The sequence below is a fragment of the Brachionichthys hirsutus genome, unplaced genomic scaffold (assembly GCF_040956055.1).
Source record: "Brachionichthys hirsutus isolate HB-005 unplaced genomic scaffold, CSIRO-AGI_Bhir_v1 contig_244, whole genome shotgun sequence".
NCBI lineage: Eukaryota > Metazoa > Chordata > Actinopteri > Lophiiformes > Brachionichthyidae > Brachionichthys > Brachionichthys hirsutus.
Window position 1 is genome coordinate 1 of NW_027180453.1, and position 20,957 is coordinate 20,957.

Here is a 20,957-nt window from a genome sequence, read left to right on the forward strand (position 1 = left end):
CAAAAAGAGCAGTCAGAGGTCAGGCATCAAGCTATATTCCATCCTTAAAGTTGTTCTATGACTTTCTGGCAACGGGGAAACGAGATGGCAGAGACCAGGCACACATGACTGACAGCTTGTCAGAGTCCCCGGCCAGTAACTCTCACATCAGAGAGGCCTGCGCTGACGGCAGAGGAAGTCCCTCCCTTGTGTATCGTCTTTCTAATTTCTTCACACCTCTGTGCTTCTGTTGTTGAATGGAGCAGGGCATGAATGCCAACAGACACGCGCAGCACAGACAGAAAATATAGGCACTCATATTCTCATAGCCCTCATGCACACAAACACACACACACACACACACGCACATGCATGCACACAAACACGGACTCACTAAGAGACAATGAAAGACACAAAGACACTGAAATGGGAACATTGCAAATCCACAACTGGATTCTTTTGTGCTTCATAACATGGTGTGAATTTTGCATCAGATCAACGACCACTAAAATATAGAATCACCCCCAACATTCCTTCTCGGGTATCTTAAATATAAATCACATTAAGAGTGGATATAATTTTGGCCTCTTCCACTGAATCCATTCATTATATATTGTGTGTGTGTGTGTGTGTGTGTGTGTGTGTGTGTATCTCTTCATTAGGTGCAAATTGAATGAGTAAGGGTGACTTCCACTATACAGTAAGTTCTATAACACACTTCTGTGAGTATAGTTTTGTCACGTCAACACTTTAATGAGGACACAATTTGGGCACAATTTGGTTCTCCTTTAGAAAAAATAAAATAAAATAAATTTCTGTGTGTATTCGGAGAAACCTTGTTACCATGACTATGAATATCATATACTACTTGGTCCTTTAATTTCTGGCATTAGATGGTGGATTTCATTTTCGACTTTAGCATTATTGCATGTTTTAACCTTTGCTCCTGTAACTGCTCAACGAGGCATCTGCTATCAAACATCTTTCAGTGAGACAATTGTGTGGGTGTTAATGTGTGTGTTTGTATGTATGAAGGTCTCGTGTTATCTAGTCTGGCTTGTCCCCGCTCGGGGCTCCTTGCTGTGTGAGCGTATGCCACAGCTCCACTTTCTTGCCTTTATTTTTGAGACACTCGAACCAGTGTTTGAGTCTCTGTCCGCTTGCATTGATGCCAAGTTCTACTCCACCTGTCAAAAGAGGAGCAGAGCCAGAGAGGAAGCATCAGGAAATGGGTTAAGGAAGGAGATCAAACCGGAAGGAATCATGGAAATAATGAAATCAAGAGCTGCTGGCAGGATGAAGCACCCAGTGTTACTCCTAATGCAACGTGTAGTGCTGCATATTTAATATAGCATTTTACTTCTGTAGCTGATCCAGGTGGATGTAATTTAAAAATATTTATACACAGATACACAAGATAGATCGGAGGAGTAACGAGCGGATGAATGGGAAAACTAATTCAGACACGCTAATTTCTTTGGGTACCGGATGTTCACTTTGTCACTAACTATATATATCCCTGCAAGTAGTTTGCATCTCAGCAGGAAGTTCTCCGAGCTTCCTCATTGAAAGAGTTGAAGATGACGCTGACAACATCACCACGAGATCAGAGAACGTGAAGACCAGAGTTCAATCGTGGCTTGGATAAATAAACACACAGCAGCTCCATAAAGCCGAGAAGAGCTGCAGATAATTATTGAAAGGGTTAATGCGGCCTTTAAAATTCTCACGCTGTTTTAACATTAACAAGTGGTGCTTTAAATGACAATAGATTTGATGACGGGTTGAACTAAGATTTCAGGACCCAAACAGACTCTGCTTTGACAAACCAAAGTGTTTTTTTTGAGTACTGCGTTTTAATTTCCGACTATGCATTTTATATTGTAAATGATCACGTGCTTCTAAGTAAACACCAGCTGCCAGATAACTGGATTATAAAGTACAATTATGTCCATCACAATTGCAGGCGAAATGAATAGCGTGGCAGTAAAGCATATTACCCTCAATACCGGCACCTGTTTTTACCTCATGGCATCCAAATATAACAACCAACAACACACTTTTCCTCTCAATTAAAATCCAATATTCCATCACATGTAAACAAACTTTCACAATTAATGGATATTCCTGCCAATTGAAATGATCATTATTTGACCGGCAGAGAGACACGTCGCAGCAAAGGGGGGAACATCCTGCCAGGGAATTAAAACGAATAAGATGCTTATGTAGTGAAATATGAAAGAAAAGTGGCAATAAATATGCAGAAAAGCAGGAAATGACTCATCCAAATGTCATCTTGACTGTAAGGCATAGAGATACAGGCAGCTTTCATAGCGAGGATATTGCAGAGCCATTCCCTTGCTTATGATTGCGCAGCTAATGAGGCGTGAAGTTTTAGACATGGCATTTTGGCAATGCGCCTCGGAAAATCACTGCTGTGAGGAAATTGTTGATTTTCGTCATATAAGAGCGCAGCCCTAAACGCCGCCGGAGGGGAGCGGCCTTGAAGTGTTTCCTTGCTGCATGCTGCCTAATAACTTCGCCTTCACATGCAGGTCCATCTGCTCGCCGCTTCGTCACCTCCACCACTAACCCCACGCCACTTCCACCACCTCCGAGCCGAGACTGATGGAGCGCACCCTGAGCTTGCAGATGGATAATGATATGCGGATAAGCCATCCTGACATGCGTGGAGAGGTGTGGGGTCGATGGGGTGGCGGTGTGGGTGTAAGCAGAATGAGGAATGCGGTCCTGCATCCTCCAGCGCGTTATTGTAATTATACATCCCAAAGCAGGCTTAGATTACTTTCACGATAAAGATTACTTTTCCCATTTCCCCCCTGTGTATCGATCGTTCCCACAAATCACCCAGCTGATTGATTGCAGCTGTTTCCTTGTGTACGTTTGACCTCCCAGTTTTTTTTCTCGCACCATGTTCTCCTTCACGTGTCTCTGAAATCAGACATTTTGCCATGTGACATTCTCCATGCGTCTTTCTAAGCCTATTAGCCGGCTTGTTAGATTTTCACTCTTACAATAGTGCACCAGGATTCTGTTTTCGCTCGGCCTCTTCATCAACTTGTTCCCCCCCCCCCCCCCATTCTTCTTTCCTCCCAGCCCCAATTAACACAACTGCCAGGCTCCTGCAGTAAAACTGTAATCAGGGGAACGCATGTGATCTGGGATGTACGTTAGATCAATGGCCGTTCCTCCCAACAGGGCTAATAACTTACTGGGATAATCTAAACACAGTGTCCAGCCCAACCATTGCCTAACACACATGTGAGCACGCACATATTAAGCAGACAAAAATGCCCTGATCACAGGGAGGAAATCCAGTCTCACTGCACCTCCCCACTAGTGGCTCATCCCTCCCCGAGCCCCCCCATGTGCTTGATAGCTATGATGTACACACCAGGCCATGCCAAAGCCGTTTAGCAGCCTGACTGAGGAGCAGCAATCTGATCCACAAATGGCAGGAGTTGAGAAGACTCTTCCTTTTTGATGTCTAAAGCCTCTCTGTTTCCTTTCCCAATGAATCCCCCATCACTAATAATTACCGCTCATCTCGGCACATTTGTTATTCCTCTTTCCGCCCACATTTCCACCGGTTTTCTGTTTTCTGTAACAGCACCTCTGATTTTCTCCACTTCATCCCTTCATGCCTCAGTTTTTGTCAACCTACCTATGAAGTCGTTGCTCATTCCCAAGTCATAGTCCCACACAGAGATTTCCAGCGTTTTCTTTGCAAGCTGGTCCAGGGGAACATCATACGAAAACTCCTGTGCAGGTGGTACCAGAAAGAAAATATTCAAAATGAAAAAACATATCTAATAATTATGCTTTTTCAGGTCAAACATGCAGATTGATGTTGAGAAGGAAACATGCTCATCAAAATATTACAGCATCATTTCGATGAGAGGAAATCAGAGGCTTCCACACATATTTTCTTGCCTTGTACCTCATTGAATTCTGGGTTGAGAGTCTTTTTCTTCACTGTAGTCTTGTACTTGGACTTTTTACCCATATCTGGCTGCAAGATGCTGAGGAGAGAAAGGAGAGAGCAGACGCTGAAACTGCTGACATTCATTGGGACTCTGGTTATTCCATCCTCAGGATAACACACAGCTTAAATTTAAACATTTGTAATGCAGGATTGGGCAGTAAAAAAGTGTTTTGTAAGTAGCAAGGCAGATCCCTTATCTGGGATTGAGAACCAACAACTGACTATCTCTCTCCAGAATTGTTGACAGCAGAAACACCCAGAAGGCAGAGAAGTGAAAATAAGAAAATACAGGCTGAGGGAAGGTTATCTGAAGACACACAGTTCTTTCATGGATCCAACCATCCATTCCCTTAGATAAGACTTTTAGCTCATTTTAGCTATCAATACTTTTTCTGATTTCCTTGTGCAATCATAAGGATCTTACTTTTTTTTTTTCTTTCTTTGTCGGGATACATTTCATTTTCCCCAAGAACAGTTTTACAGTAACACAAAACTAAAACGCCTACAGGTACTTTGGAAGAGTAATTAGTCACGGTAATTTCTTGTGCCCATGTTGGCCATGAATTGATCCCTCTCTGAGACTGAACGGTAAAATGAGCCTGAACAAATCCATAAATCTTCATCCATGCAAAAACGCTCCGGGGAAAGCTAACGCGAGGATGCAGCATTCTTTTTTAAACCTATTTATGAGATCAGTCCTTCACTAGCAGTTTTTTTGTTTGTTTTGTTTTAATGACACATAGACAGTAGACTGATTTCACCCTTGTATTGGCAATCTACACTTCTTTGGATAAAATAAAAATCCCAAACAAGTACGCTTTTATGTTTAAACAAAACCAGATTGTGACCATCGGACAGGCAACTGTAAGAAGGTCACCTCTCTTCATCCTTTGCTGAACTCCCAGGACTCATAAATTGTGGACAGCATTAAATGACACAAAATATCACATCGTCTGTCACGAGTTCTGTGTGGCGTGTGAATGTCTTCACAGGGGTTTCTGTAGTCCTTTGATATGGGACGACAAAGACAAGATGTATGTGTCCCCCGATGGCCGTGCAGATAAAGTCGGCAAGGAGTTGGGGTTTGCATTGTCACTGTATTTTCTTTTATGCTTTTGAAATGATTGAAAATAAATGAGGTCAAATCAAATCGACATGACAGACTAGAACATAAGATGAAATAGTCCAAATATTATGATAATATATTTTTTTATTACTGGTCTTTTTTGTATATTTTAAAGTATTGAGTCAATGACAACTTGCCCCCCCCCCCCCCCCCATGTTCAGCATTTTTGACAGTTTAGTACGAAGACTCAAGCAGAAGAAAAAGAGCATCCTGGGAGAGAGAATACAGATGTGACCGAGAGAGAAATGGGGAAAATGTAGCCAATGTTAAGCCAAAGTTGTGATGCACGAAGGAAAGACAGCAAGAAACACACAAATATAGAATATGAGATTGAATGACAACAAGAAAGGGGTTTAATTTATTCCTGCTGCAGTGGTGTTACTAGGTCCCGCTAGTATTCACAGGAAAAAAGAGAACTAAACTGTTGAGGATGGCAGCGTGCTTGCTCAGCAAAGATGTCCGACACGTTTTGCACTATTTCTGCATGCACATGTCTTTTCTCTGAGAATATATATATATTTAATGTTAAAGTTACCGTGTGAAGGACAGGGGAGGGGAGTGTGAGTCCTTTTTGAAGGATATGAACGACTAATCTTTAAATATTAATTTGCACTTTTAAATGGAAGGCAAATTAGCTCTAAGATAATTCCAGCCTTGTGACACTCGGATGGCTTCTGAAGGCTGATTGGGAGTCGCAGAGACAATTTGCCCTCGGGTTAAATGTACAGTCTCACACGTGAATAAATAGCATGAATTAAAAGAGACTGGCATCAAGATCAGCTTCAGCCGCAGATTCCTCGGGACTGCTAATGTCGCAGCTGCAGGACATCACCACTCTGACAGGGAAGTCAAAGTCAGAAAGCTAGCAGGGAAAATTAATGCCTCACTCTTATGTTATCTCAATGGCAGAATAAACTCCAGAGACGAAGGAGTCAGCCGTGAAGTAAAGCAGGCTCTTTGTACCCGGAGCACAATGAACAAAAGGAAACTGGTCGTCAGAGAACTGCAAAAAAAAAAATCCAAAGAACTCAAGTCCCAGAAAAAAAGGGGAAGAGTGACAGAAGAAGAATCATATCATCATCAATCATATGGTCCCTGAAACTGAACGCAGAAGGCACAGCTTCCAGGACGTGTAACAAATACAATTCAATACAATAGAGAGAAAGAAGGAGAATATATGTCAGCGTGTGTGTGTGTGCGTGTGTGCGTGCCTGAGCAACAGAAAGAGATTTCTTTTTTTACATGAGCCTCCTCTCCATCTCTCATCACTCTGATGCAGAGAAGAACTTTAAATCCGAGTGGGCGAATATTTCCAATCCAACCATCGGACTGAAAATGGCGTTAGATGAAAGAGTCTTTCAATGGCGTCCCTGTAGCTGTTCTCCTCAATGACAGCGAGCGTCTCAGGATTAAATACCCAGAGTCCATCTGCTAGCCATTCATTTCTATATGAAAGTACAGCATAAATATTAATTGGTCATGGCCAGTATACGAACGTGTTTAAGCGCCTTCTGATCCAAGCACCCATTGGCAGATTGACTTTCCCCTTTTCAAAATAAAGGTTTTAATACACGCTACTGTGTTTATTGTGTTTTAAATAACATTTTAGTTTTGAAATTGAGATTAAAATACAACAACAACAAAAAGATTCTCAGTCACATTGACACCTATGGGCAATGAGTCACAGGTTACTGTCTTTTTTCAGGTTTGAAGTCAGTGACCAAAAAGTAATGGGGATTGCGACTTCAGGTTGTCTTTCAGGAATAACCTCAAACTCACATGACAACAACGAAAACAACAACAACAACAACAACAAAACATTTTGGAACACTTTGTCTGTTTATTTAGCTGAGATCTTACCTCCACTATGGGAGCTGACATAAATTAGATTGGAGTAGAAACTGCTGAGCTACACACACACACCCTTAATTGCAGGCAGACCACTGCTGTCTTGTACTTATCCACTTATCAGTTCCATCTATTTCTTATTGACAGACTGGACACAGTCTATGGAGATGTGAACTAAACTCCCGGGCAGATCCATGAGGAATATCACGGAACAGACTGTACTCTATAAGGGTACGTTGGACTTTTTACCTGTCACCATTGACCTTGACTTGGAAAGATCCTTGACTCACCCTTGCAAGTCTGTGATATATGCCTATTAAATAATGGACCGACTGGCCATTTTAAAATAGAAACTCCTTCGGCCTTAAGGGAAAAACCCGTTTTATCGACCACAGAACGGTTGCGCATCAATCAGAGATTAATGAGCAGGTGCGCTTTTCACGGTAACTTTGATAATAAAATGCTGAACTCTAAGACAATGAGTAATGAGCCTTGATGAAAATTCAGCCAGAAGACTATTTCTTGGCACATCCCCTCTTTTTAAGATGAACTTTCCTGCTAGGCTTAATCACAGCCCTGTCATGCTCTCATCTCAGCCAATCATTTGCAAGTTGGCAAACTTTGACTTCAGCTTCCCTCGGTGAGTCTCCAGTACATGCTAGTGTCCAAATACTGCAGTTCTTGTGAGTGAAATAGTAATGGAGAGCACAACATAGAGGATCCCAGCTTTGCTCATGAGTGATCTGACATGACTTGCATTTTGACGAAGGGGTCAGAGTAGCCGTTGGAGTCCATGGCGGCCAGATGGGCACAGCGTATGATCCCCACCAGCAGGCAGCTCTTCTCCGTGTTGTAGCACAGCGACACAAGGATTCGGCCACGCTGGGGAGACAGTAACCTCGGTGTCAGACACAACAGCTGTTGTCAAACTGACACCCCGACTTCACTGCATTGAGAACAGCTGGATCCTGGACCCGAGTGAACAAAGTAAATCCAACACACTTCTCATTCAAAGCAACAAGAACATTGCAAATGTACTTGTTCTGTTTTTCTTTTAGATTTCATGTGTCAGACCCGTATACGGATTGAATTTATTTAATCAATTTAAAACCTTTATATTGTATAAATTCTTTTTTTTTTAAACAAAAAATATGTGATAAATGACAATTGATGAATCGACACACAAAAACAAATTTAAATGCCGAAGAGTAATAGGAATAGAATGAGAAATGTTTTTACTGAAAATGATTAAAATACAATTGGTGCTGGCACCAGCGTTACCTCCTCCTCTCCCACAAGTGCCCCCTGATCCACTGCTTGATTGTTCGACTCTTTATTCTGAAAGTGCAAAGAAGTAAATACACACACAACAAATATCTATTCCACTTTATAGTTCATTTAAAATTGATGGCCGATACCTTGCAAGCAAACACATAAAACGGAAATGGGAAACCTCTTGATGGATAACACATGCGCACAGAAACCAATTTTACAACCGTGTCTATAGTCACATAACAAATGTACCTGTGCGATCCTCTCCAGGCCCATATTATAGCGTTTGCTCTCACCCTCCTTCAGTTTCTTCAGAGCCACTCTCACCTCTCCGATGAACTCATTTCTTCCGAGTCTGTCCATGTCACACACACACAGCCTTCATAAGAAGACACAGAATGCAGACGCAGAGATTGGATACGGGATGCAGACGATTCAGACATAGAGTTTCATGTGAACCCTGTTACCCTGTTTATTCCTGACTGCAATGCAATGAGAGTTTTCACACGAGTCGCCTCATAAATGATGATAATTACCAAAGAGAATGATGATTTCCAATAATTTTCAGTTGCTACCTTTCTTGCAATGGGTCAGCTGAGCTGGTTAATCAGATATTTACTGCATTAAGTAATAATGGGAACATGAAAGAGATGAATTAAACTAATCAGTGCTTGATTCCATGTTGTAGAAAGGGAAAACAAATGAGATGGGGCTGCTATATATTCATTCGCATACATTACTTTCGTGCTACTTGAGCTAACTTTTGTGTTCTTGAGCTTAAAGGTGCACTGCAGTAAAAACAAGGCCAAGGCTTTAAAGTGTTTATTCGAGCTAATTTCTAACATCGCCATTTTTTTTTGCAGCATTTTGCAAACATAATGTCTGAAATCTTCAACACCTCAACAACAACTAACGTTCTAAATGATTTTATATGTAATCTATCGTTTACTATTTTGTTTCTTGCTTTTGTTGCGCTTCACTTAAAAAGAGATGACCGAATTAAGTATCTTCCCCTTTTTGCAAACAGTCCCTGTGAAGCGAATTCTTCCACACAGTGCACTTATTTAATATAATGATGATAGATGAGGGTGAATACTCCATCAGCTACCGCCGTCTTCACGGGCCGGCGCCTGGAACAATAGTCTCTCCCTTTTTTTTTAAATATTCCATTGTCACTGCTCTTGATTTCTTCCGCACTTAAATCTCACTGTACTCAACCTTTTCTCCCCTGTTCTTACTCAAAAGAGAGACGCACGCACACCTACACACACACACACACACACACACACACACACACACACACACACACACGCACACTACCTCCTCCTGTTTTGTTCCTGTCCCTGTGACATTTGGACATTTGACATGATGGTCCTAGCTTTTTAGTCATAGCTGATGAGTATCTCTAGCAGAAGCTTCAGAGTGACTCATGACCGCTGCTGTCTTTGCTGTGCCTTTGCTCTGTCATGCATTTAGGGTGTCCGTGATGAGACAAGGATTGCTGTGGTAGGTGACAAAGTTGTGATTTCTTCTTTGCATCTGATCAGTCCATTTCCGCTTAGCTTCTCCCACAATTTTTCTTGTTGAGAATTCCCTCAAGAACAGATGCTGCAAGAATTTACCCAATGCCATATTTAGTATTTATTCACTGAAAATAAATTAGCCTAGTGAGTGACATCAGATTACCAGAGTGTATTAGCACTTTTGCTTGGTGTCAGTACTTGTGAAAGTATCGATTTCAATGGTCATTAGCGAGCAAGAAAGGTCAACACAAAAACAGAATTTGATGAGAGCAAGTAAGAGCTTTGTTTTATAGGATACAGCTCCTTTGATTTTGATTTTTTCTACTCTAGACTGTGTAAACACTTATGTATCCAGTGTGTATGATTTAGCGACCTCTAGAGGTCATGGTGCAGACGGCAACCTGTTGAACAATCCCGTTTGGCTGGAATTGTGGCTCTGAATATTAATGCAATTAACATTCTCCCAAGAACAGAAGCTGCAGAAACTCTATTCTCTATGCTCTATGTGGAATCGGTGCCATTCACTGGTGTGAAAATATTTAAGGGAGATCTGAGGGCAGTCAGTGCAGGTCTTGTGGGAATTTAGATTTGGTTTGAGTTCAATTAAAAGGAACAGTTGGACCTTGGCCGAGATTTGGCCTCTATTGCGTTCCCTTCTCGCTTTCATTTCTGTGCCAGCCCCAAATACCCAATGGTACCATCCTGGCCATCTAGCAGCTAATCAAACACTTTTTCACTCTGATTACATAAATGTCTGACTACACCGCTCACCGGGGGCATCCATGGGCAATCTCTGCCTTGCCCTCAATCCAACATCAAATCAAGCCTTACATTGGTCCCTATCGCACAGCCGACCGAGGACAGTGTGAGTCTATTACGAAGCCTGAGCAGAGGGATAAAGTGAATAAATTGAGAAATACTCGACCTGGCACTGACATCCTGTTGGCAGTCTTTTAACACACACACACACACACACACACAGTGGATGTCTTGATACCCACCTCTCATTACAACACATCCACACGTTTCAGCTGTCCTAAGTTAACTGGTGATTTGATAAGTCTTAGTGATAAAAGCCAGACGGAATTTAAAAGAACATTTCTGGCCCGAAGTCATAAATGTGCAATTCAACTTTTTTTCAAGCATTATTCATTCAGTCATTTATCGGACATAAACCCTTGCTAACTTGACCGCTTATCTGAAATCCGGATCACGGGATTTACGGGCGCCTATCCCAGCTGTCTACGGGCAAGAGGTGGGGTACGCCATGGACGGGCCGCCAGGTGTGTCATTTAAATGAGGGGTAGGATGAGGGCACCACGGTAACGCTGCCACCGTCTCCTAAATCAAATTTGCCCAAAGGCAGACACAGAGTGCAGAAAGTGAAATTGGGCCTAATCTCCAAATCATGTCTGGCTGAATGAAATAAAATCTTAATCCGTCTCAGATTCAGACATCAAAGGAGACCGATGAATCTATTTGTTCCCAGTGTAAGTTTATCACATTTCAAGTATTTTCAAGAAGATAAAAACATCGTGAAATAAGAAAGTCATTTTTCCACATGGAGGTTTTCAAAATCTATCACTGTCACATGTACATTATATTATGCATGATTTAAGACATGAGTATTGAAGGACAGGCCAGTATTGAGTATTTGAGATGATAAAATAATATTTTAGCCCTGATTCCTTCATAATAACACAATTGATGCCCAGAAGCCTTTCTGGAAAAAGACGACTGGGAAGAATTAGGTTGATGACTTCAGCATTACAATAAAAAAAATTACTGTCTTAAAATAGCAGCTTTATGTATAAGAAATGACTAAAACCAGCCCTTCCACTCGACACAATGCATAACCTTTTAGTCAGCCTTTACCCTCTGGTGCCGAGTGTGGTGCAGCAAAATTGACTTAACGCCAAAGAATTCCTTAATGATACAGACTTTTGGCTGCATTCCAGCTTTTAGAGAAGTCTTTGATATTTAAGTAGTACCAAACAGTAAGTAGCTGCTTAAAAACACATTTTTGATCTGTTTAGATTCGGCTCTTTCCTGCACCAACCAGTAAACATTTAAATTTAAATTAGTTCGATATCGTAGTGACAGAGTTTGGCTTTCCTGCACTGAAGAGCCTTCTCAAGGGGTTCTCAGGACAGGATGCATACGATCAGCACAATCAAATCTCTGGAACAGATGTTCACGCTCTCCGGGTTACGCCGGAGCTGTGCATTTCTGAGTCTGCAGTCTGAGCTTCGCCCACTGCCACTGCTTCATATAGTCAGTTCCCTGTGTTCCATAGTCAAAACATTACATTTGCTCAGATCCCAGTTGTTCAACCGAGACTGCCCCATTGATTTTCCACTGTAGTTCTGTCAATCTGGCTCGACTTTGGGCTAAAATCCTGAGGTTTGCCACTTTTCTCGGCTCGGACGGTTTTGCTCCGATTACAGGATGGCCCAGTTTCACAAGCGTTTAAACCGTCGAGGCCTTCAGGCAGGTCTTCAGAGCAGCAAAGTGTGGACACAGTCATCCCGCTCAGCAGAGCGTAGCACTCCAAGATCAAAAGCGAGCAGAATCCGTCTCCTCGGCGCCCTGTTGGGACGGGCAGAGTGGGATGCGTGCGTGCCACAGCCCAGCGAGCGAACGTCTCTCTGGGGATGCCTCGCTGTCTCGCTGTTCTCTGGCTGTTCAACGCTTTGGGTTGAGCAGTGAGAACTAAGTGTGTTGATCAGACGAGGTGTCGAGCCGGCCCCCCTGAACATATTCAGAGACATTGTCAGGAGAATTTCTTCTCCTCTGTGTCGCCGTCTGTTGTTTGCCTTCGCTCTTTTCAATCATTCAGACAGCTCATTCACTCCCACGGGTATTTGTTACAGCCCTCATTCTTTTGTTTTTGGCTCCCCTGTGTTTGAGCTCCTCCCTATCATTCGATCTTTTTCCATCAAATAAATCAATTTCCTAATCCATCACTATATATATATTTCATTATTATTCCCTGTGAGCCAATCTTTTTCCTCTTCCAACTGGCCTTGGAGTGTCTCCATCCCTCCTGTCCTGCTCCTCGATCTTGGCCTCCTTTCGTTTACGCTTCCACAGTGTCTTATCTGTCACTTGACATCATTCACGCTTTTCCTTCTGCTCTCTTTGTTGTTTGTCTCTTCATCCCTTGCTTGACACTGGTCACACGCCTCTTCATTTTGGCTTGACAGAGCCCCCATGTTGGTTTGTGTCTGTGGGCTATGTCCTTGAACAGAGGTCGTGTGGATTTTCCGTTGTCTGAAGGGTCCCCAAGTTGTTGTTTGCGCGGATACGTGTGCGTTGTAATAGCGCAAAGACATGAATTGCTGAAATATATATATATATGTGTGTGTGTGTGTGTGTGTGTGTAAGGCGGGTGGTGCTCTTTCCAGCCGGTGATTGCCCCTGACATACACACAAGAGGATTAGCCCACACCTGGCTGCCTGCATTGTATACTATGTGCGGTTTAGATGATATTAATGCAAATGTGCACAGAGTGGTTTGTGTTTCCTCAGGATAAACAATTCCATCCAACCCTATTATGAATCCGTGGAGTAAACTGACGCCGATTGTGTCACGCATCGACAAACAAAAACGCATGCAAAAACTCTCAGGACTACAAGACGGCCGCACTTGACCTCAATCAATCCAAATGGAGAGCGATGAGGGGAAAGAGGGGGCGGAGCCTTAACATGCACCCAGCACCTGAGGAGTTACTGCGGCAACAGCAGGTGGAAGAGTTGGCAGTCGTTGCCTGTCTGGAATAATTAATTACATGGCAAAGCCTACTTGGAAACATGGAGGGTTGTCGCAGTTCCCTGGAGAATTGGAATCGCACACCTTTATTTAGCAAATGTAAACCTCAAGCACCTACCTGAGTGTTTTGGTGGTCATGTCAGCTGCTGTGATGCCATGATACACCAGCGTTTCATTCCACACGGGGTTCAGCGTGTTCTTCAGTGTTTTCGTGCGTAGTTTGTTTGCCTGAGGAGAAGAAGAGGATGCATGAAAAGGGAAAGATTTAAAAAAATAAATAAATAAATGAAACAAACGATTTAAAGGGGGGGGGAGATCAAATTGGTCAAAGATCCAAAGTGAGAGAAAAGAGAACAACATATCTTTCAACTGAAGCAAAGCAAGTGACAAGAAAGGGTGAAGAAAGAAGGAGCGAGACGGGAAAATAGTGGGGACACCATTTATCTCTCCCTCAGGAAGGCTGAGACATCTGCTACCGACTTTGTCGAGGACGTGAGGCTTCCCGCTCCTCATCGGTCCGTCTGTCTCCTCCCCAGTAAGACAATGCATTAGTAGCAGCCAGACCCAAAACAAGCAGCATGTCTGAAACAGCAGCCAATTAAATTGCACAACGCATTCAGCATGAAAGATTAAAGCTTTCCAGGAGAGGAACTAGCCGTGAGCCCTTAATAGCATCAACATCCATAAATAAAGTTTGCAGCCACTTGGTGCCTCATGTCCTACAGTTAAATAATAAATGGATTCATCCTGTTCAAGTTGTATTTCTTATATTAATTACATGCCCTGCGATGGGCTGGTGTCTTGTCCGGGAGAAGAGATGATTATGATTGTCTCCTCTACAAGAAAATGGATGAATGGGTATTCTATTCTATTCTATCAGATTTTATTATGTTATGCTGTGTTATTCATTCATTTTCCATTTTCTTCTTTGTATGTTACCGGGTCGCGGGTCATGCTGGAGCCTATCCCAGCAGTCTACGGGCGAGAGGCGGGGTACACCCTGGACAAGCCGCCAGTTCATCGCAGGGCTCACACAATCATTCACATACACACACACACACACACACACACACACACACACACACACACACACACCTATGGACAATTTAGCGTACCCAATTCACCTGACAGACACAGGGAGAGCGTACAAACTCCGCACAGAAGTCGGATATGAACCTGTGAGGCAACAGCGCTAACCATTGCACCACTGTGCTGCCTGGACATTGCATTTTATATATATATAAAAAAAGCCAATCTTCTGACTCAACAGAACGGTCAACACAAATTCTGCAGATCGCCTCCAAGCCTCCAATCATTGGCTAGACAATAGAAAGTAGGCGGGACCAAACAACTAACTGGGACAAGACCTCAAAATACACAAAACCTATTAACCACTGAAAACCCCCGTTTCTGTGAGACTAGTCACTTCCTCCAGTTTGGGTAAAGCACCCAGCTCTATCGCTTCAAGATAAGCTTTTCTTCGTGACCCATTTTAAAAGATTTACATTTGGAACAATTTGGATTGGGGCTGAAGAAATCCGAAAAAACACGGAGAGAGAGATTTTTTGGTCTTTTCGTGGGATTTATTGACATTGTTTTTTTCTCAATATAAAGTGGGTGTAGTGTCTGCCCCAGCTTCACTGGTTGTAATGCATCAGCTACAATTGTCCAGTTACATTACACTGACACAAACACTGACATTTAACATTTTGCAGTATATTATGATCGTATTGCCTTTATTTGAGTGAAGGAACTTCCATTGTTGATGATTTTGCATAATTACAAAGACAAAACACTCTCCTCGTCCAGCTGGTACACAAAGATAGAGGCTATTCTCCCCACATTTTTCCTGCCACGCTAATCCTCTGGATAATGCCTGCAGACCAGTTCCTACGCCCGCCCTTCTATGTCTTTCTATGTGACTCTGCCACCTCACCCTCTCTCTCTCCCCTTTCCTCCCATCACTGTGCACATTTCATTTCTCAGTTTTTCCTAGAAACTTTTCTGCAAGACTTTTATCTGTGAGAGTCAGCATCCCAGCAGCTGGCTCTGTGACGTGAACGAGTGTTTTCAGTTCGTGTCGTTTGCTTGATTCATTAATGTGCGGGAGGAGCCTTGTACAGGCAGCGTCACGACTCACAATGGCGTTCCACAGCCGTAGGTCTGTCAGCACAAATCAACGGCAGAATTGGGTTATGTTCTCCGAGCACGCAGCACAACACCTACAATGCGAGTTCCTCCTACCTGCCTCCATCTTCTCTCTACGCCGGTGCTTTTGCATCTGTTTCTGAATCCCTAGCCCGAATCGCCCATCTGTACATTGCGTTCTCCCTCCTTTCCCTGTCACACTCCTTTCTCATCTTCTGCGCAGGTCATTTGATGCATTTTACAACCCCTCTCTCAGCGCTTACATCCCAGAGCTGTACAGACGATGAGTCTGCCAGAGCGCAAATGATTTCTGCCGCTCAATTAGGAATGGACAGATGAAAATACCAATGACCATGTCGGAGACCCCGGCAAATAATGCGTGGGACACTGTGGGATGCAGTGATAGACGAGGGGTGGATCAAGGGACTGAAGCCTTAGCATGTGTGGGCATGTACACGCAAGGTCATGTGCTGCAAGTGTGTGTTTTATGTTTATGGGGATGGAAGCTTGCCTGCGCTTAGATCACTGATCTAAAATAATTTCCTTGCAGAAACAGAAACCTTTGCTGCTCTGAATTAAGTCTGAGCGCGGCCAACAGTAAACGTGGCGTCATCCTCGCCTGCGCACGCGCACCCGTGCACTTTTCGAGTGCCGTGCCCGCCGTCTTAAGAAACAACAGTTCGTGGGTACTTACCCACTCATTGACGCTTTCTCTGCACCTCCCATCAATACTCGCTTGTTGACGTGAGCCGTGTAACAATCCTCCCTGTTTCCATGACAACCACCCGCTGCTATCCTCCCCTCATCTGCCCCCCCCCCCCCTCCCTCGCAGCTTCCTCCCTCTCAGTTGTCTGCCGTCTCTGCACACAGTGTTGGTATTTCAAGGTCAAACAGGGTCACCACCAGAGACAGAGATAGGGGTGGAAAGAAGTGTAATAACAATGGTGGAGGGGACAGAGGAGGCCCGGAGAGTAAAAATTCTCCTGACATTGTTATTGTTAGCATCCCAGAGCTCAGTTGGTAGCCTCATTCATCCTAACCTAATTTCATGTCAACCTTGAGCAAGAATGGCTGACAACAGGTTGCACTCTGCTGGTGGGGGGGCTTTGCTGTTGTGGTGAGCCTTATCTTGCCTGCTGCTTGAGCCGAAAACAAGACAAGAGCTGTGCGGCAGACCAGAAGGTGTTTGTGCTTGATAAAGCGGCGCATTGGATGAGCCACATTAAGTCGTATCCAACCGTAATGCGTCCCGTTCAATGGCTGGAAACGACACACTAAATTAGCCCGCGGACACGTTTTTATGTTTCTTGTTAAATCTGTTTCACCTTTTTATGTTCGTGATGAACAAGGATCCACAAAAGAGACTATTTACAAAGTATACATTAAACTAAGCAAGTTATTTGCTTTCCTCAGTTGAATGATGTGTGAATTCCTCCCTGAGTCTTTTGCATAAATTACATTCTGATGCCAGCAGCCTCTGAGTCGTTTGTGACTTTCCTGAGAGCGTGTCAGGGTGTAGCACAGTATTGGCTGCATGTTGCGTTAATTGCCACAGAGCCATGGTTGGTGCAATCACCTTGCTAGCCCCGGGGAGAAGATGAAGCTTGACATATGGATCCGCCAATCCATTGGAGTCCATGGCTTTCAGTCCCTGTAGACGTAAGCAGACACACAATATAGTGTCAAAGGGGATGTCAACGTGCCTTCCAACACTTCACACAACTGACTACTACTACTGTACTTCCGGCTTGTCCCGTGAGGGGTCATCACGGCAAACCAACCTTCTCCACTTCACTCTGTCCTTTGCATCGTCCTCCCCAACACCAGCCACTCTCATGTCCTCCCTCACTACGTCCATGTATCTTCTCCTGGGTCGACCTCTAGTCCTGTTCCCTGGCAGTCCCATCCTCAGTATCCTTCTACCGATATTGTCCCTGTCTCTCCTCTGGACATGTCCAAACCATCGAAGTGTGGTCTTTCTGACCTTGTCTCCAAAACGTCTAACAGTCAATAAGACTGTCCCTCTTATTGTCTCATTTCTAATCCTATCCAACCTGGTCACTCCCAAGGAGAACCTCAGCATCTTCATCTCCACCACTTCTAGCTCCACTTCCCATCTTTTCCTCAGAGCCACCGTCTCTAAGCCATCCATCATGGCTGGCCTCAGCACTGTCTTGTAGACCTTTCCCTTCATCCTCACTGACACTCTCCTATCACAGAGCACATCTGATACTTTCCTCCACCTGTTCCAGCCTGCCTGCACACGATTCTTCTCTTCCTGTTCACATTCTCCATCACTCTGCACTGTTGACCCGAGGTACCCCCCCCCCCCCCCTGGGAGCATCCCATTTACATAATTATACTTCACACAACTGACAGGTTCAGAAAAAGTTGGCAAATGCATCAGAGCTCTTATACTGAAGTTACATCTCCATGGCGTCTGTGAGTCTTTCATTTCCATGCCACTATTTTCCACACTGTCCTCACGGGAACCGTCCGGAAAGATCTGCATAGCAAACATCATGTGACGCTCAGTATGGAATATGAGGCTCATGTCCTTTTACGACGGCAATAGCAAAATATGTCTGTCACAGCGCGGGAGCAACGCTAGCCAGCGTTTCCTAGCATCGTGAGATGATTTGAGTTCGAGCTGCTGAGGGTTTGTAGCGAAAAAACAACTTCAAAGAAAACGTGGCGAGAAAGCAGCGTGACTGCAGTGAGAAATATTATCACTGTGCCTTCCGGAAGATTTAGCAAAATTACAGGCCGACAGAAGTCTGTTCATGCGACGGAGGTGTTGAAACGGCGTGTACCTTTGCCTTGTGAATAGTGCAATGAAGACAGTTGTTCTCCTGATCAAAGAGCAGGTTGAACTCCAGCGTTCCCAGGTAGGCTGAAAACAACACAAACCGTGGTAATTAGTGAACAGTGAACACTCACACACACACGCACACGCACACACACACACCTACACACACACACACACACACACACACACACACACACACACACACACACACACAGATGGAAAACATGGAGCTGCCTAATATGAGTTGATCTGTCTTGTTTGATTATTGTTTGCGACTGGGCAGAAACTTGCAAGCTGAGTCGAATCACTGGTCCATTGTTGAATAAATCAAGCACTCGGGCACAAAAACTGGGAGTGACAACCACTTAAAAAAAACTAAAATCCCAGTCGACGCGGCATTTCCTCTGCCGGAAAAGGCTGTTCATTAGAGAAAAATGCAGCATCGCTGCTGCTTGTTAGCATTATTGTCTAATAAATTGTACAATCTAAAAAACTTACTGCCATCGTCATCAGAGTCCAGTGCCTCCTCCATGTCTCCATTGTTGCTCTCCCCCCTCTCCCCATCCTTGTATCCTCCACCTATCTCCCCGTTGAAAGTCTCCTCTTTCAGAATTTTCTTCTCTCTTGGAGGTGGGGGTGTGCAGGGGTAGTCGTGGAAACGTGGGAAGAAGTCTGAGATCTGTGGGATGGGGAGGATGGGGCCTGGGCACACGTTGATGGCAAAATGCTCCTGCATAGAGATCTTGACCGGCGAGGCGGGGGGCAAAGTGGTGGAGTGGGATGTTGCAGAGGGGGACGATGCAGATGACGAGGGGGTGGAGGAGGAGGAAGGGGGAATGACCAGGTGGGAGGTGGAGAGGGGTGGCGGGGGTTTGGAGACACTCATGTAGACTGTCGAACGGGACTTTGGGATGACAAGGTGGAGACAAAATGAAGTGGAAGATTGAAAACGAGGGAGGACAAATAGAATAAGAGTCGGGACCATCAGAGATGGGCGGAATAAGAAGCTCAGGACAAAATGAGAAATACAGAACACATTTCCATCCGCTGTTGCTTCTGTGTGTCCATCTCTTCCCCCTCGGTGAGTTTGCACAGCAGCAGCAAGGTTCAGTGCAATTTAAGGCAAGTCAAAGTTGAAATTCAGAGCACACATGAAGCAAACTCAAACTGAAATGTCCGTTTTCATCAGTCGGAGCAAACTTGACTTCTCAATAGCCAAAATAGAATTTTCCAGTACCTTTTGGCACTTTGAGTGTGAGTCACACATCGTATCAGCACACCAAGTTTGTGCCTAGAATAAATATTCAAATTTAGTGCTGTAAAGTATGAAGTGATGTCACTTGTGTATCTGCACTTCACTCTAATCCTTCCCTTATCTCGTTTGCTCACTCCTCCCTCTCTCATCTGCAGGTCCCCTGAGCAATATTTACATAATACTATTTGAAGCCTTTCACAGTCCTGAGCATATCTGTCACTAAATGAAACATAACTGTTTCCCACACGGCGACCTTGTTTGGAAATATCCTGTCCTATTTTATTTACAGTGTTTAAATGAGACCAGAGACACTTTTACTTTTTACATTCTCCCACAGTGCCGCTGCAGTCGTTGTTATTTCAAGAACGAGTTTCAATTCGGAGATGAGAGGGCCAAACCTGGAAAGGAAGCAGTTTTCATTGTCTGCTATGCAGTCCCAGATTAAAAATGAATAAAGAGACAAAAATACAACAAGAACAAGAGTATGACCTCATATGTTTGGTCAGTAAATGAAGTGTATCTCCACCGTACGGCATGAATAAATCACTGCTACGAGCACTGCAAATGTAGATCTGCAAGCATCTGAGGATAAAAGTCTCTTGTCATCACCCCATTGTTGCTTACGTCCATCATGCCACTGCTGTTCAATGTCAGCTTGCAACTTCTGTCCCTTAATGGCTGCACATTTCTTCTGTTTTAGCAAGCTATTCAAGCTGAGGGCAGGTAAGGATTTAGTTTGACTTTGCCCCCCCCCCCCTCTCTTGCATCCCACGACATACACTCCAAATTGCACACACACACACACTAACATGCATGCTGATATACGGTCACGTACTAAACAAAGATTGAACTCTGCTGAAAACTTGCATTTCCTTGAGTGCAGCCCTCGGCAGCACAAAAAGACTGCTAACCACTCAAGCATCGATTTAAGCAGGTCCCATTCTCAATACCGCCGCTCGTCCAGGATCTCACATTGCTCTTACATAACAGCACCCTGCTTGGGTACCCGCGCAGGGATGATCACTGGCAGCATGTTGCTTTCAAACTCAATCGCTCACCCCTCTTACATACAAAGCGATGCTCATACGAGCACATGTGCAAACACACATGCACACACATGCACGACTAAAGCCACGGACACATACCCAGGGACAGTCTTCATCTGTGCCAGCCCTCCATCATTCCTGCTTTCACGTCCTGCGTCTTTACTCACTGAGGA

General features: G+C 44.0%; 1 protein-coding gene across 1 annotated transcript; it reads right to left on the minus strand.

The window, feature by feature from the left end:
• Positions 1–1,026: 1,026 nt before the first annotated feature.
• On the minus strand, positions 1,027–19,369 carry LOC137915016 (double C2-like domain-containing protein beta). The gene is made up of 10 exons (XM_068758497.1): positions 18,982–19,369; positions 18,488–18,567; positions 17,251–17,325; positions 13,645–13,754; positions 8,484–8,610; positions 8,241–8,297; positions 7,717–7,841; positions 3,941–4,022; positions 3,665–3,761; positions 1,027–1,166 (listed from the first exon to the last, which is right to left on the minus strand). The coding sequence occupies exons 1-10, from the start codon at positions 19,367–19,369 to the stop codon at positions 1,027–1,029; spliced, it is 1,281 nt and encodes a 426-aa protein (XP_068614598.1).
• Positions 19,370–20,957: the final 1,588 nt, after the last annotated feature.

Excerpts from the sequence above, each read along its gene's own strand:
- LOC137915016 (XM_068758497.1), bottom strand. The coding sequence starts at position 19,369 with ATGAGTGTCTCCAAACCCCCGCCACCCCTCTCCACCTCCCACCTGGTC. Across the intron at positions 8,298-8,483 it reads GCCTGGAGAGGATCGCACAG|AATAAAGAGTCGAACAATCA; the intron begins GTACATTTGTTA and ends TTGCACTTTCAG. Across the intron at positions 4,023-7,716 it reads TCTGACCCCTTCGTCAAAAT|CATCTTGCAGCCAGATATGG; the intron begins GCAAGTCATGTC and ends TTCTCTCCTCAG.